Raw genomic sequence first — 11,692 nt, forward strand, 5'->3', positions numbered from 1 at the left:
CAAATTCATGTTTGTTACATCAGTAACACTGTCCAGCCATCTCATATTTGCCGTCCCCTTCTTCTTTTGCCTTCTGTTTTTCCCAGCATCAGGATCTTCTCCAGTGAGTGCTCCCTTCTCATTTGGTGGCCAAAGTATTTGAGCTTCAGCTTCAGCATCTGACCTTCCAGGGAATGGTCTGGGTTGATTTCCCTTAGGACTGACTGATTTGATTTTCCTGCAATTCAACGCACTCACAAGAGTCTTCTCCAGCACCACAGCTCAAAAGCATCTATTCTTTGCACTCAGCCTTCCTTATGGTCCAGCTCTCACAGCCATACATTACTACTGGGAATACCATTGCTTTGACTATACAGACTTTTGTTGGCAGAGTGATGTCTCTGCTTTTTATTATACTGCCCAGGTTCGCCATAGCTGTCCTCCCAAGGAGTAAATGTCTTTTAATTTCATGGCTACAGTCACCATCTGCAGTGATCTTGGATCCTGGAAATGTGAAGCCTGTCACTACTTCCATGTCTTCCCCTTCTATTTGCCAAGGTGTGATGGGGCCAGATTCCATGATCTTAGTTTTTTTGAAGTTGAGTTTCAAGCCTACTTTTGTGCTCTCCTCTTTCACCCTCAACAAGAGGTTCTTTAGGTCCTCCTCACTTTCTGCCATTAGAGTAGTGTCATCTGCATATCTGAGGTTGTTGATGTTTTTCCCGGCAATCTTAATTCCGGCTTGTGCTTCTTCCAGGCCAGCATTCCGCATGATGTACTCTGCATATAAATTAAATAAGCACGGTGACAATATACATCCTTGTCGAACTCCTTTTCCTATTCTAAACCAATCGATTGTTTCATATCCTGTTCTGACAGTTGCTTCTTGACCCTTATACAGGTTTCTCAGGAGACATGTGAGGTGGTCTGGTACTCCCATCTCTTTAAAGACTTGCCACAGTTTGTTGAGATCCACACAATCAAAGGCTTTAGCGAAGTCGGTGAAGCAGAAATAGATGCTTTTCTGATATTCCCGTGCTTTCTCCATAATCCATCGAATGTTGGCAATTTGATCTCTAGTTCCTCTACCTCTCCAAAACCCAGTTTGAACTTCTGGTAGTTTCCGATCGACATACTGCTGAAGCCTAGCTTGTAGGATCTTTAACATGACCTTGCTGGCATGTGAAATGAGTGCAATGGTGCGATAGTTTGAACATTCCTTGGCATTACCCTTCTTTGGGATTGGAATATAAACTGATCTTTTCCAATCCTATCGCCACTGTTGTGTTTTCCAAATTTGTTAATATAATATGTGCATCACTTTAACAGCATCATCCTTTAGGACTTTGAATAGTTAAAGGTGCTACTGGGCTCAGTTCTCACATTTGTTGACTGCTTTATTATCTGTACTAGGAGTAAGGCCTGTTGTGAAGAAAAATACAACAGGCTGTAGAAGGAAGCTCTGGGCGAGTGCCTGCCATCCTTGCTGTCTTCCCATCCACCCAAGTGAAGGCATTGACCCCCCCACCTCAAGGGGAGCTGATCACTGCCATCTGGAAAGCAGTTGTAAATCTGAGTGATCTCCAGTGCCTCCCTAGAGGGAAATGGCATTGTACCTGTCTGAGGTCCTATCTCTTCTCAAACCCCACCCTCTCCAGACCCCACCCCTAACCTGGAGTTGGCAACCCTATCTCTTTTCCTTTATCTGCCCCTCTGACTTCAGCTTTCCATTGCCTTCCCCTTCCCTGCAGCTTCTACAGTGGGGGAGCCAAAGCGGTTTGCATCATTCTCCTCTCCCCCCATGTGATCTGAACAACAACCCTGAGAGGCAGGTTAGGCTGGAAGTCTATGCCTGATCCAAAAGCACGCAATCAGCTTCCACAGCAAGAACCTGGGTTTGGCAGATCCCACTCTGAAGCCCTAACATGCATGTCCTCTGTGTTGCTATGTTGCATACATATTGTACAAAGTTCAGAGTTAGTTAATACAATAACACTCTATTGCCATGTTGCATACATATTGCTATAGTAGATAGATCCAAATAGGCAGCCATGTTGGTCTGAAGTAGTAGAACAAAATAGGAGTCAATTGCACCTTTAAGACCAACTTAAATAAAACTAAGTTGGTCTTAAAGTTGATATTGACTCCTATTTTGTTATATTGCTATAGTATTAACTAACTCTGAACTTTGTACATAGCTCAAAAATTGAGCACCCAGAAACTGTTGTGTATTCTGCCCTGGGTCAGAGACCCATGAATTTATCAAACAAAGGTATCTGTGATGCCATAGTTTTGTCAATTTTGGTACAGTCATACTTTATTAATGAGGCAAAAACAAGACACCTGTAAGTGAACGTCCAGGGAAACTTATACAATGTTCCCCTAAAGCTTTTCTGTATTGCCTTTTGCTGTCAAAAGGGACGGTGGCTCAGTGGTAGAGCATCTGCTTGGGAAGCAGAAGGTCCCAGGTTCAATCCCTGGCATCTCCAAAAAAGGGTCCAGGCAAATAGGTGTGAAAAAACTCAGCTTGAGACCCTGGAGAGCCGCTGCCAGTCTGAGAAGACAATACTGATTTTGATGGAACAAAGGTCTGATTCAGTATAAGGCAGCTTCATATGTTCACAAATTTGTGACCATTGGTTTGTCCTATGCACATGATATGTATATTTGCAGATCTTAAAGTGACTATTCTAAAAGTGAATTTCAAAAACAGGACACAGCAAGAAACCTCTGAGATACCACTATAACCACTGGCAAACTCCCACCTTTTCCTGGGTTTGACCCAGTCCATGAGCATTGTTGGGGGGTGCTCCCTAAATTTATGGGGAGGGAGCTTCTCTATAAATTCATAGGTAGTGATAATGGAGGCCCCTCCCTGTGATGTCATTGGCTCCTCCCTATGATGTCACTGGATCAAATGCCTTTGGCTGGGCCCCAGCCCCCCCCCCGACATATTGAAAAGTCTACACCCCTGCCTATGATAGCCACTGTGACGTGGCAGTCAGCATTTCCGAGCAGGGTTTGGGTGATTTTGGAACACCCACAGACTTTCAGCCTAACTTACCTCATAGGGCTGTTGTGTAGATCAAAAGGGGGAGAGGAAAATTATGTAAACTGCTTTGGTTCCCACTGCAGAGAAAGATTGTAGAGGTTGCAGGGAGTGAGGGGGGGAGATGAAAAGCTGAAGTCAGAAGGGGCAGATAAAGGTAGGTTGATGGTTGGCTGGGAAGGATACATGGTTGCCAACTCCAGGATGGAAAATTCCTGGAGATTTGAGGGGTGGAGCTTGGAAAAAGTGGGGTTTGAAGAGGAGTGGGAATTCAAACAGGTACAATGCCATAGACTGCACCCTCCAAACCAACCATTTCCTCCTGAGGAACCATTGTTGCCAAACTCCAGGCAAGCTTGGAGATCACTCAGAACTACATCTTCTCTCCAGGTGGGTAGATATCAGTTCCCCTGGAGAAAATGATATACCCTGCTGAAGTCACCCCTATGAGAGCCAGTGTGATGTGGCAGTTGGCACTTTAGAGCAGGATCTGTCAGACCCAGCTTCTTGCTGTGGAAGCTGACTGGATGATTTCAGATCAGTCACAGACTTTCAGCCTAACCTGCCTCACAGGGTTGTTGTGCAGATCAAAAGGAGGAGAGGAGAATGATGTAAGCTGCTTTGGTCCCCACTGTGGAGAAAGACTACTTTTCCTAGTTAGAGAGTGCAGAGCAAGGGGAGAAGATGGAAAACAGTTTACCCCTGTCTCTTTTGCCCCCATCCCTTCTTTCTCACAATCTACCCCTCTTCTGTGATAACCTACCCCACATCCCCCCACTTTCTCCGTTTCCCTTCCCAACAGCTGCCTTCTCAACATAACTTGCCTCCCTTCCCTGCTCAGCCCCCTCAATACCATGACACTCACCCAACAACAAATTTCTAGTGCCTGTTGTATTTCTCTTCATGACAGGCCTTATTACTAGTGTATATATATGTGTGTGTGTGTATATAAATCATACCAATAAAACAGCTTTCAGCAATTTTAAATTAATACGCTTCATAAATGACATTACTAATTCAAATTTCAAACTGTGTCACTGCCTCATAGATGGAAAAGAAAGGAAGTCAGGAATATGGGAGACAAAAAGGGAGGTGCAAGGGAAGAGCCAGAGAAGATGGTTCCTGTCACTGTCCTCAACCAAAAGACTGGCCGGAACATCTCTGCCATGCAAGCCCTGCAGAACTGCATCAGGTCCTGCAGACTGTGGATGTTACCTGGCAGAGTTCCACCAGGCAGAGGACATGCAGGGGACATGCTGGAGAGGTGGTCCCACAAGTACATAGGTTCCAGACCACTCAAGGCCTTGAAAGTCAGTACCAATACCTTGAACCTGACCTAGTATTCCACTGGATGCCAGTGTAGATGACGCAGCACAGGTTGAATGTGAACTATCCATGACGTTCCCCTCAGGACTCGTACTGCCACATTCTGGATCAGTCTTGGAGGCAGGCCAGCATAAAGCGAATTACAGTAATCCAATCCGAAGGTGGCTGTTGTGTGGATTACTGTGACTAGGTTGGGGCATGACAGGAAGGGGGCCAGTTACTGTGCTTGGCACAGATGAAAAACACCAGCCTGGCAACACTTGTGATCTGGACCTCCACTGATGGCATATAACATCTAAAAGGGGAGAGGGCTGCTGACCCGCCTGGATCTGACCATTGTTCACTAGCTGATCTGCCTGGACCTGCCTACTGTTTACCAGCGTCTATAACATCACCTCTAAGGAACACCAACAGTTCGTGTAAAAAACTTAAAGGAATCTTTAGAAAATTTTCTGTATTATTCTGACGTATATCACCATGATGTTTTAAAGGTTTTAACTGATGTATTTGTTTTTTGATGCCATTTTGGATTGTTAGCCACCCTGAGTCTGCTTGCTGAAAGGGCAGGATATGAATTTGATGGGTGTGTGTGTGTATACATATTCTACAAAAAAGCCCAGCAGGAACTCGTTTGCATATTAGGCCACACTCCCTGGCATCTCCTGGTTTCAAACAGGCTTTTTTGGTAGAGAAAGCCCAACAGGAACTCATTTGAATATTAGGCCACACCCCCTGACACCAAGCGAGCTGGAACTGCGTTCCTGCTCAAAAAGAAACCATATATATATATATGAATGAGAGAGACCGTTCCTGTGCGTTCCTGCTAAAAAAAAAAAAAAGCCATATATATATATGAGACCATGCCCAAATTCCTGATGGTTTGTAACAGTATCAAAGGCCATCAAGAGTGGGAAGATGGTGCCCCCCAATCCTGACTCCCCACCATCACCACTACCAAACCTCTTTCCTTGTGAATATTCTTTCCTTATGTAACTGTAGGGTATGTCCAAGAAGCAGTTTCTATGCTCCATTTTGCGCATGGCAATTCAGTTCAACTGAAATCAGAAATTTAAGCTGCTGAGATGGAGAGTAACTGAAAGAATGCTACTTCAGGTGTTGTTATAGCAGTGTGGTTGCCTCAGGAAGCCCAGACCACAAGGGTATTTCTGTTGCCATGATTACATTCAGTCTAAATCACTTAAGGGGCTGCTTGATTGAAGTAATTATATAGAGAAGTACCTGTGTGGTGCAATTTCCAAGCAGCAGCATTGTCAGCAGTCTGACAAACAAAAGGTCACAGAGCAGTGTGGACATTGCCCTCTAGATGATGAGCTTAATCCCTAAGGATCTTACCTCAGAGCCAAGGGAGTTTGATAGTACCATCTCTGCTGTAATATTAAATGACCTTTTTATTGTGCTAGATTCTCAGTATATGCAACATGTGCCCAACTGAGTCGCCACCTATAACTGATTATGATTAAATTGCATTGTTTTATGTTTTAATTGCTATTTGTACTGCTTTTATAATGTTGTTATGTGCCCTGAGCCCTTTTTGGGATAGGGCAGAATATAAATGGTCTAAATTGGGTGGCCAACGGTAGCTCTCCAGATGTTTTTTGCCTACAACTCCCATCAGCCCCAGCCAGCATGGCCGATGACTGGGGCTGATGGGAGTTGTAGGCAAAAAACATCTGGAGAGCCACCATTGGCCACCCCTAGTCTAAATAAATAAATAATAAGGGTTTTTCTCTTAACAACCCTATAACATTCATTTTAACTTCACAAAATGTTAAATTGAATTTAATCTGTTTGTTTTTAATTTAGATGGAAAGGACAAAGCAGTGGCTTTCACCTATGATGCCAAGAGCTCTGTGTTGACCCTTAAAAATCTTTCATTAAATATTTGCATTGACTGGGAGATTGAAATCAAGTGAGAAGATAAATTGAGGCTTCAGACAAGTATATGAAATAATAGCTTGGATGCTTCCACCAACTGAAGGATTTATGTCTGCTGAACATGACCTCCTTGCTTCTCCCCTCCCAGTGCTCCCTGAAATGCTGCTCCTGGGAGACAGGACTCCCCTCTCCACAGGAACAGCTAATTTTCAACATATGAGTCTGCTTTATAGTACTGTGTTAGATCAAATCATCTGCTTTGACTAGCAGGGGTTCTCAGAGTCACATTAACTACTTTTTAACTGCTTGTATATGGGACCTTACTGCATGGAAGGTGGATTAACAGTGAACCACAACACCTCCCCTAGCATCACCTCCTTTAAATAGACAAAAGCCATATGCTCTCAGAATCAACTTCTGAAGGTTTCTGTTAAATGAATTCGTAATAATATTTTTCATGACTGACAATTTTCTGCTACCACTTAAATTTTTTTACAAGTATGTTCCTGACATTTGATGAACAGTGGCACTTGATGAAAGATTCAGTGTTTATGGGTGCTGCCTGGGTTAACAATGTGCTGTGAAACAGAGATTCCTACAAAAGGAACCTCCCAAGTTGTCTGCAGGTCTTGTATCGCTAACACATAGCTTCTGACAAGGAATATGCATGGAATAAAGAAAGCAGGTAGATTGGGGCAACTGTACCATGATGCCATGTCCACAGAGGTAGTTCAAGCAGATCCTGATTCTTTGCAGCTGATGCCACCTGTAATCAGACTTCACAGGAACATTCCCAGGATTGTATGTAAGTATAATTACAATGTATAAGGATACCCCTTCTCGGTACCCACCCTGAAAATAATCATTTGAAGATCCTAAAATACTTTAATGTGAGCAAACTAGGGCACAGTTGTGAAAAACAAAGTCTGATAGGGCATGATTATAACAGTTTCAAGGAAGCAAGCAAACCTATAAGGAGTGGTCCAACTGCTATTTTATTTTGGGGAAGATGTTACAGAAACACAGATGTGTTCCTCAGGGAGTGAAACTGGATTCCAGAGGAAACAAAAGTTTGATTCTTATCTCTGGTACCACCCCAGTAATGCTCCTACTCATGGGAAAGGTAGTAAAATCCCAGAAGTGGCATGGGATTATTTCTTTTTATGGCCCACTTGCCTTCAGGTTTCTGTCCTGGTTGCTGAGCTTCTGATAGGTAAATATAATCATGCTTAAATTTAGAAATCCAGTTTTAACTAAGAAGGGTGGGAGGACATTGGGAGGTAAATGCTATTTCAGCTTCAATAGATGAAGTCTTTGCTTTGGTTTAACTATTTTACAGTTTATTATTATCAGGGCTTCTTTTGTAGCAGGAACTCCTTTGTATATTAGGCCCCACACCCTTGATAGAGCCAATCCTCCTGGAGCTTACAGTAGGCCCTGTAAGAAGAGTCCTGTAAACTCTTGGAGGATTGGCTACATCAGGAGTATATGGCCTAATATGCAAAGGAGTTCCTGCTACAAAAAAAGCCTTGATTATTATTGTTTGCAATGCTTAATGGCTCATCTCTTCACTGCCTACTCTGCCCTCTATTGAGAACTCTTTAACAGGGCCCGAGCAGAAAATCATTTACTTCATATTCATTTACCCAATACACTTTCCTGTAACTATATATTTCTCTCATTTCCTTTTGGTTGCTTTTGTAGTGACTCAGTAAATTCAGAGTGACTCAATAAACTTTCATTTTAATCTATTCAGTCCTTGTGTCTTTGTACTGACAATTGTCCTTACCTACTGGGATGCTGAAGGACCTAGATTAACAGGGCTTTGCTAAGGATAGCTTGTTTCCAGGATTTTGAGGCTGTAGGGAAAATTTCCTCTTGCAATTCAATGCAACAGCATGGAATTAGCTATGATTTCATACTTTCACATGATACTTATTAAGTCCTCTGTGTTTCAGTTTACAATCTCATTGGTGTCATGAATGTTTTAGAAAAGGGCACCATCTAGAACAGGGGTGGCCAAACTGTGGCTTGGGAGCCACTTGCGGCTCTTTCACACACATTGTGTGCTTCTTGAAGTCCCCCTCACCCTAGTGGCTGGCTTGGAGAAGGCATTTCTCTCTTTAAATCACTTCTCCAAGCCAGCCAGCTTCCATAATGTTCCTTCCCCTTCATATTTTGAACCCAAAGGGGGCATTGCTGTCATTCTTCCAGTTGATATATAAGCAAATTAGCTAGGCTGATAGGTCTTTCGTCTTTAAAAAAAAAAATTCACATTGAATGGTGTTATATGCCACACAGGACATAAATGAGCCTTTGGTATTTTGGCATACAAAGCCCTCACTAGCCTCACTGCCTGTTCTGTATCATAAAAGGTAGTGCTTCTACCTAGAAGGCTTCTCCTTTATGATATAGCTTCAATAAAATTTAGTTGCATGGTATTCAGCACTCACAGCTGCTTCCCCTGCTCAGAGCTCAGTCTTTGCTTTCTGCCTTCAGGGCTTGAGCATGGAAGAATTTTTTTTCTGCCTAGGAATGAATGTATTGCAGTCTGAAATATAGAAAGACAAACATTTAAGTGCTTCCACGTGCAGTGACAGCTCTGAAAGACATTTTCTCCCGGTGCTTTCAGAGCATTTAGTTTTATCAGCTGGTGTTTTTTCACCTCGCTCTCTGTAGAGTACATGCCTCACAGAACCTACTCCAAGTTGAAGCAAACTGCTACCACTGCATTTTAAAATGTTTAGTGTAATTGATCCATTCAAACCTACTGGCCAAGGAATGTTAAGTGTCTCTCCCACTTATTCCTTGCTATGGAACTATTTTGAGGATAGTATATCCTGCTTTTCTCATGTGTATGTCACGTAGCATGGAAACGGGATTTGTTTTCAAACCACATTTTAGTTCAAGTTTTGGACAGTTTGGAAATGGATTGATAGTGACTTCTAAGATTCAGTCACTAAACGGAGCCCAAGAAATCATTGGAAAAATATCAAAATACTGTTGCTTAATACTGGGCTCAGGAATCTGTCTAGAAACTATTAGCCATTTAATTAGTTGTGATGTCAGACCGGAACATCTGAATACCACACAACTAAATTACTATGCTCATATATTTCTTGTGAACCTCCAGATATATCTGACTGGTTGGCCACTGTTAAAATGCTGGACTCCTTCATCTGATCCAAGACAGTTCTTGTGTTCTGATTATGGGAGAAGATAATGCCCCTGCAGGCCCATTTGTTTAGCAAACTATGCACATTTTTAGCAAGAAGGAGCTAAAGAATCCACCATAACACTGTAATACTCAACTGTAATTGTAACGTTAAAGTTAACAGTTTTGCATAACTGCTCAGTATAGATGCCTAATTTTCTTAAACTTGTAAGGAAAGGGATTTGACTTTGGTTCTAGTTGTATAAATCTCTGCTACGAAACTCAGCCATAGGGTCACACAGCCTAGCCTATCAGGGGTGTCAAACTCATTCGTTAGGCGAGTTGGATCTGACATGAATGGGACTTTTGGGGACCAGGCCATGCATATCATAAAATGTAATGCCAAGTAGTGGAGATATAAACTTTATAAAGGATACAGACAAACACAATTAAAAATATTGGTTTTTACTTAAAATACAAACATGCTTAAAACTCTTTACAAAGTTTGTTTAAAATGGAAATGTGGGGGAATAGTGGGATTTGGCAATGCAATTTTAAAAATAAAACATCAAGAAAAAGCACAATGATCACTGCTGAAACTAAAAATATAAACAAAAAATCTAAAATGCTCTGGGCTTCGGAAAACATGGAATGGCTGAGCATTGCAAGCTTCTCCCCCTGACCCAGGTCCACTTGGACTGGCAACAGCTCTTCACTGTAATATCCCCCTTTGGCTGTGGGTTTCCAGTTTAGAGTACTCACTAGGCACCAGTGCTAAAGTCCATTCAGCAGAGACATGCTGGCTCAAAGCATCAACTCCAGCAAGGAACAGATTCTAACTGGTTATATAAACACTTAAAAGTGAAACTGAGTTCCACTCTATTAAAATACTTTGCTGCACAAACAAAGCTGCAAGGAAAATATGGAATGGATTTCCTATTAAGATCGCTGTGCCCAGATAGCCTGTAGTCTATCTGGGCACAAAGACCTTAATGGAAAGTCCATTTTGCATTTTCTTTGCAGCTTTGCAAGCCCAGAATTGCTTCCTGATTCAGCCTGCAAAGACAAGTAAGAAGCTAGAAACTTTGGCAGGCTTGGAGCTTCAAAGGGTGAGGACAGGAGGAGAGAGGGGGAGAAAAGAGCCCTGCAGGCCTGATTAAAGCCCTGGGTGGTTGGACATTTGACACCCCTGTTATATATGGTACAGTATCCTGATAAGAAATTGGTATTTTTAATAGGTTCAACTTTTTTACTCTTATAAGATTGCAGATGTTTCTTGTCACATGAAGAGTTCTGTGTAACTTCAGAGGGTGCACATTGTTACACCAATGAAGGTTGGACTTGCCTGTTTTGTAGCTTGCACTGACTGAGCTTGTACATGCTTATTTAGAAGAAAGCACCGTGGAGTTCAATAGGATTTCTCAATAAATATGTATACTGCAGGGGTGGCCAACGGTAGCTCTCCAGATTTTTTTTGCCTACAACTCCCATCAGCCCCAGCCATTGACCATGCTGGGCCACCCCTGGTATATTGGATTGCATCCTTGGACTCTGAGCAGTACACCTCAACAACTGCCCATGCTATGTTACAATATTTGCACTGGGCTATCATTCGTACCATCACATTCATAGGGTGTGAATGAAACAGTGTCAAAATATCACATGGAAAAAATGTTGACAGATTTCATAGCAGCTCCAGTTGGTTGGTCTATTAATAGATTTAGAGCCATGCGGCCACAGAGGATTCTTTCAATGTGAGGCCAGTTATTGAGAGTACAAATTGCTAATAATAAGCTCCAAATATTTTGGAATTTTGGTACAGAAATCAAACAGAAGAGGAAAGTAGCCAGAAATCATCGATGGGCTGTGGAATTCTGTGTTTGATGGTGTTACAATCCAGCCACCAATGGCCTAAATATCCTGAATGCTCACATAGCAATAAGCTCATGAAGCTGACTTGTCTTTCAGCATTTGTTTCCATTGCTACCTGAACAGAGCTCTTGTATGTCTGATAACATAAATTTCTGCATCAATATAAAATTGAATCTGAGTGTGAAATACAAATATTGTACAATATGAAGTTAGAAAGCAATTATGGATGCCAATCTTCCCCATGTTTCCATTCCCCCAGGAGTCATCTGAGGCATCCAGAAGGCTGATTGGGCAGATGGTGGGACTCATATAGACAAAAGGTCACATGACCTGGGGCCTACAGTAAGGAAGAAAAACTGGGCAATATTGTCCCAGGCTTGCTCACGTACAGTGTATCATCTTGTACCGATGGAAGC

The 11,692-nt window shown here is 42.4% G+C and overlaps 1 protein-coding gene across 2 annotated transcripts in view; it reads left to right on the top strand.

The window, feature by feature from the left end:
- GANC (glucosidase alpha, neutral C) overlaps positions 1-8,001 on the top strand; it is a 75,930-nt gene extending 67,929 nt beyond the window's left edge. For both annotated transcript variants that reach the window (XM_060261256.1, XM_060261255.1), the window contains one exon: positions 6,179-8,001. In XM_060261256.1, coding sequence (XP_060117239.1) covers positions 6,179-6,288 — 110 coding nt within the window. In that variant the 3' untranslated portion in view covers positions 6,289-8,001. The remainder of the gene's footprint in view (positions 1-6,178) is intronic.
- The last annotated feature ends 3,691 nt before the right edge of the window (positions 8,002-11,692 follow it).

The sequence above is a fragment of the Heteronotia binoei genome, chromosome 21 (assembly GCF_032191835.1).
Source record: "Heteronotia binoei isolate CCM8104 ecotype False Entrance Well chromosome 21, APGP_CSIRO_Hbin_v1, whole genome shotgun sequence".
Taxonomy (NCBI): domain Eukaryota; kingdom Metazoa; phylum Chordata; class Lepidosauria; order Squamata; family Gekkonidae; genus Heteronotia; species Heteronotia binoei.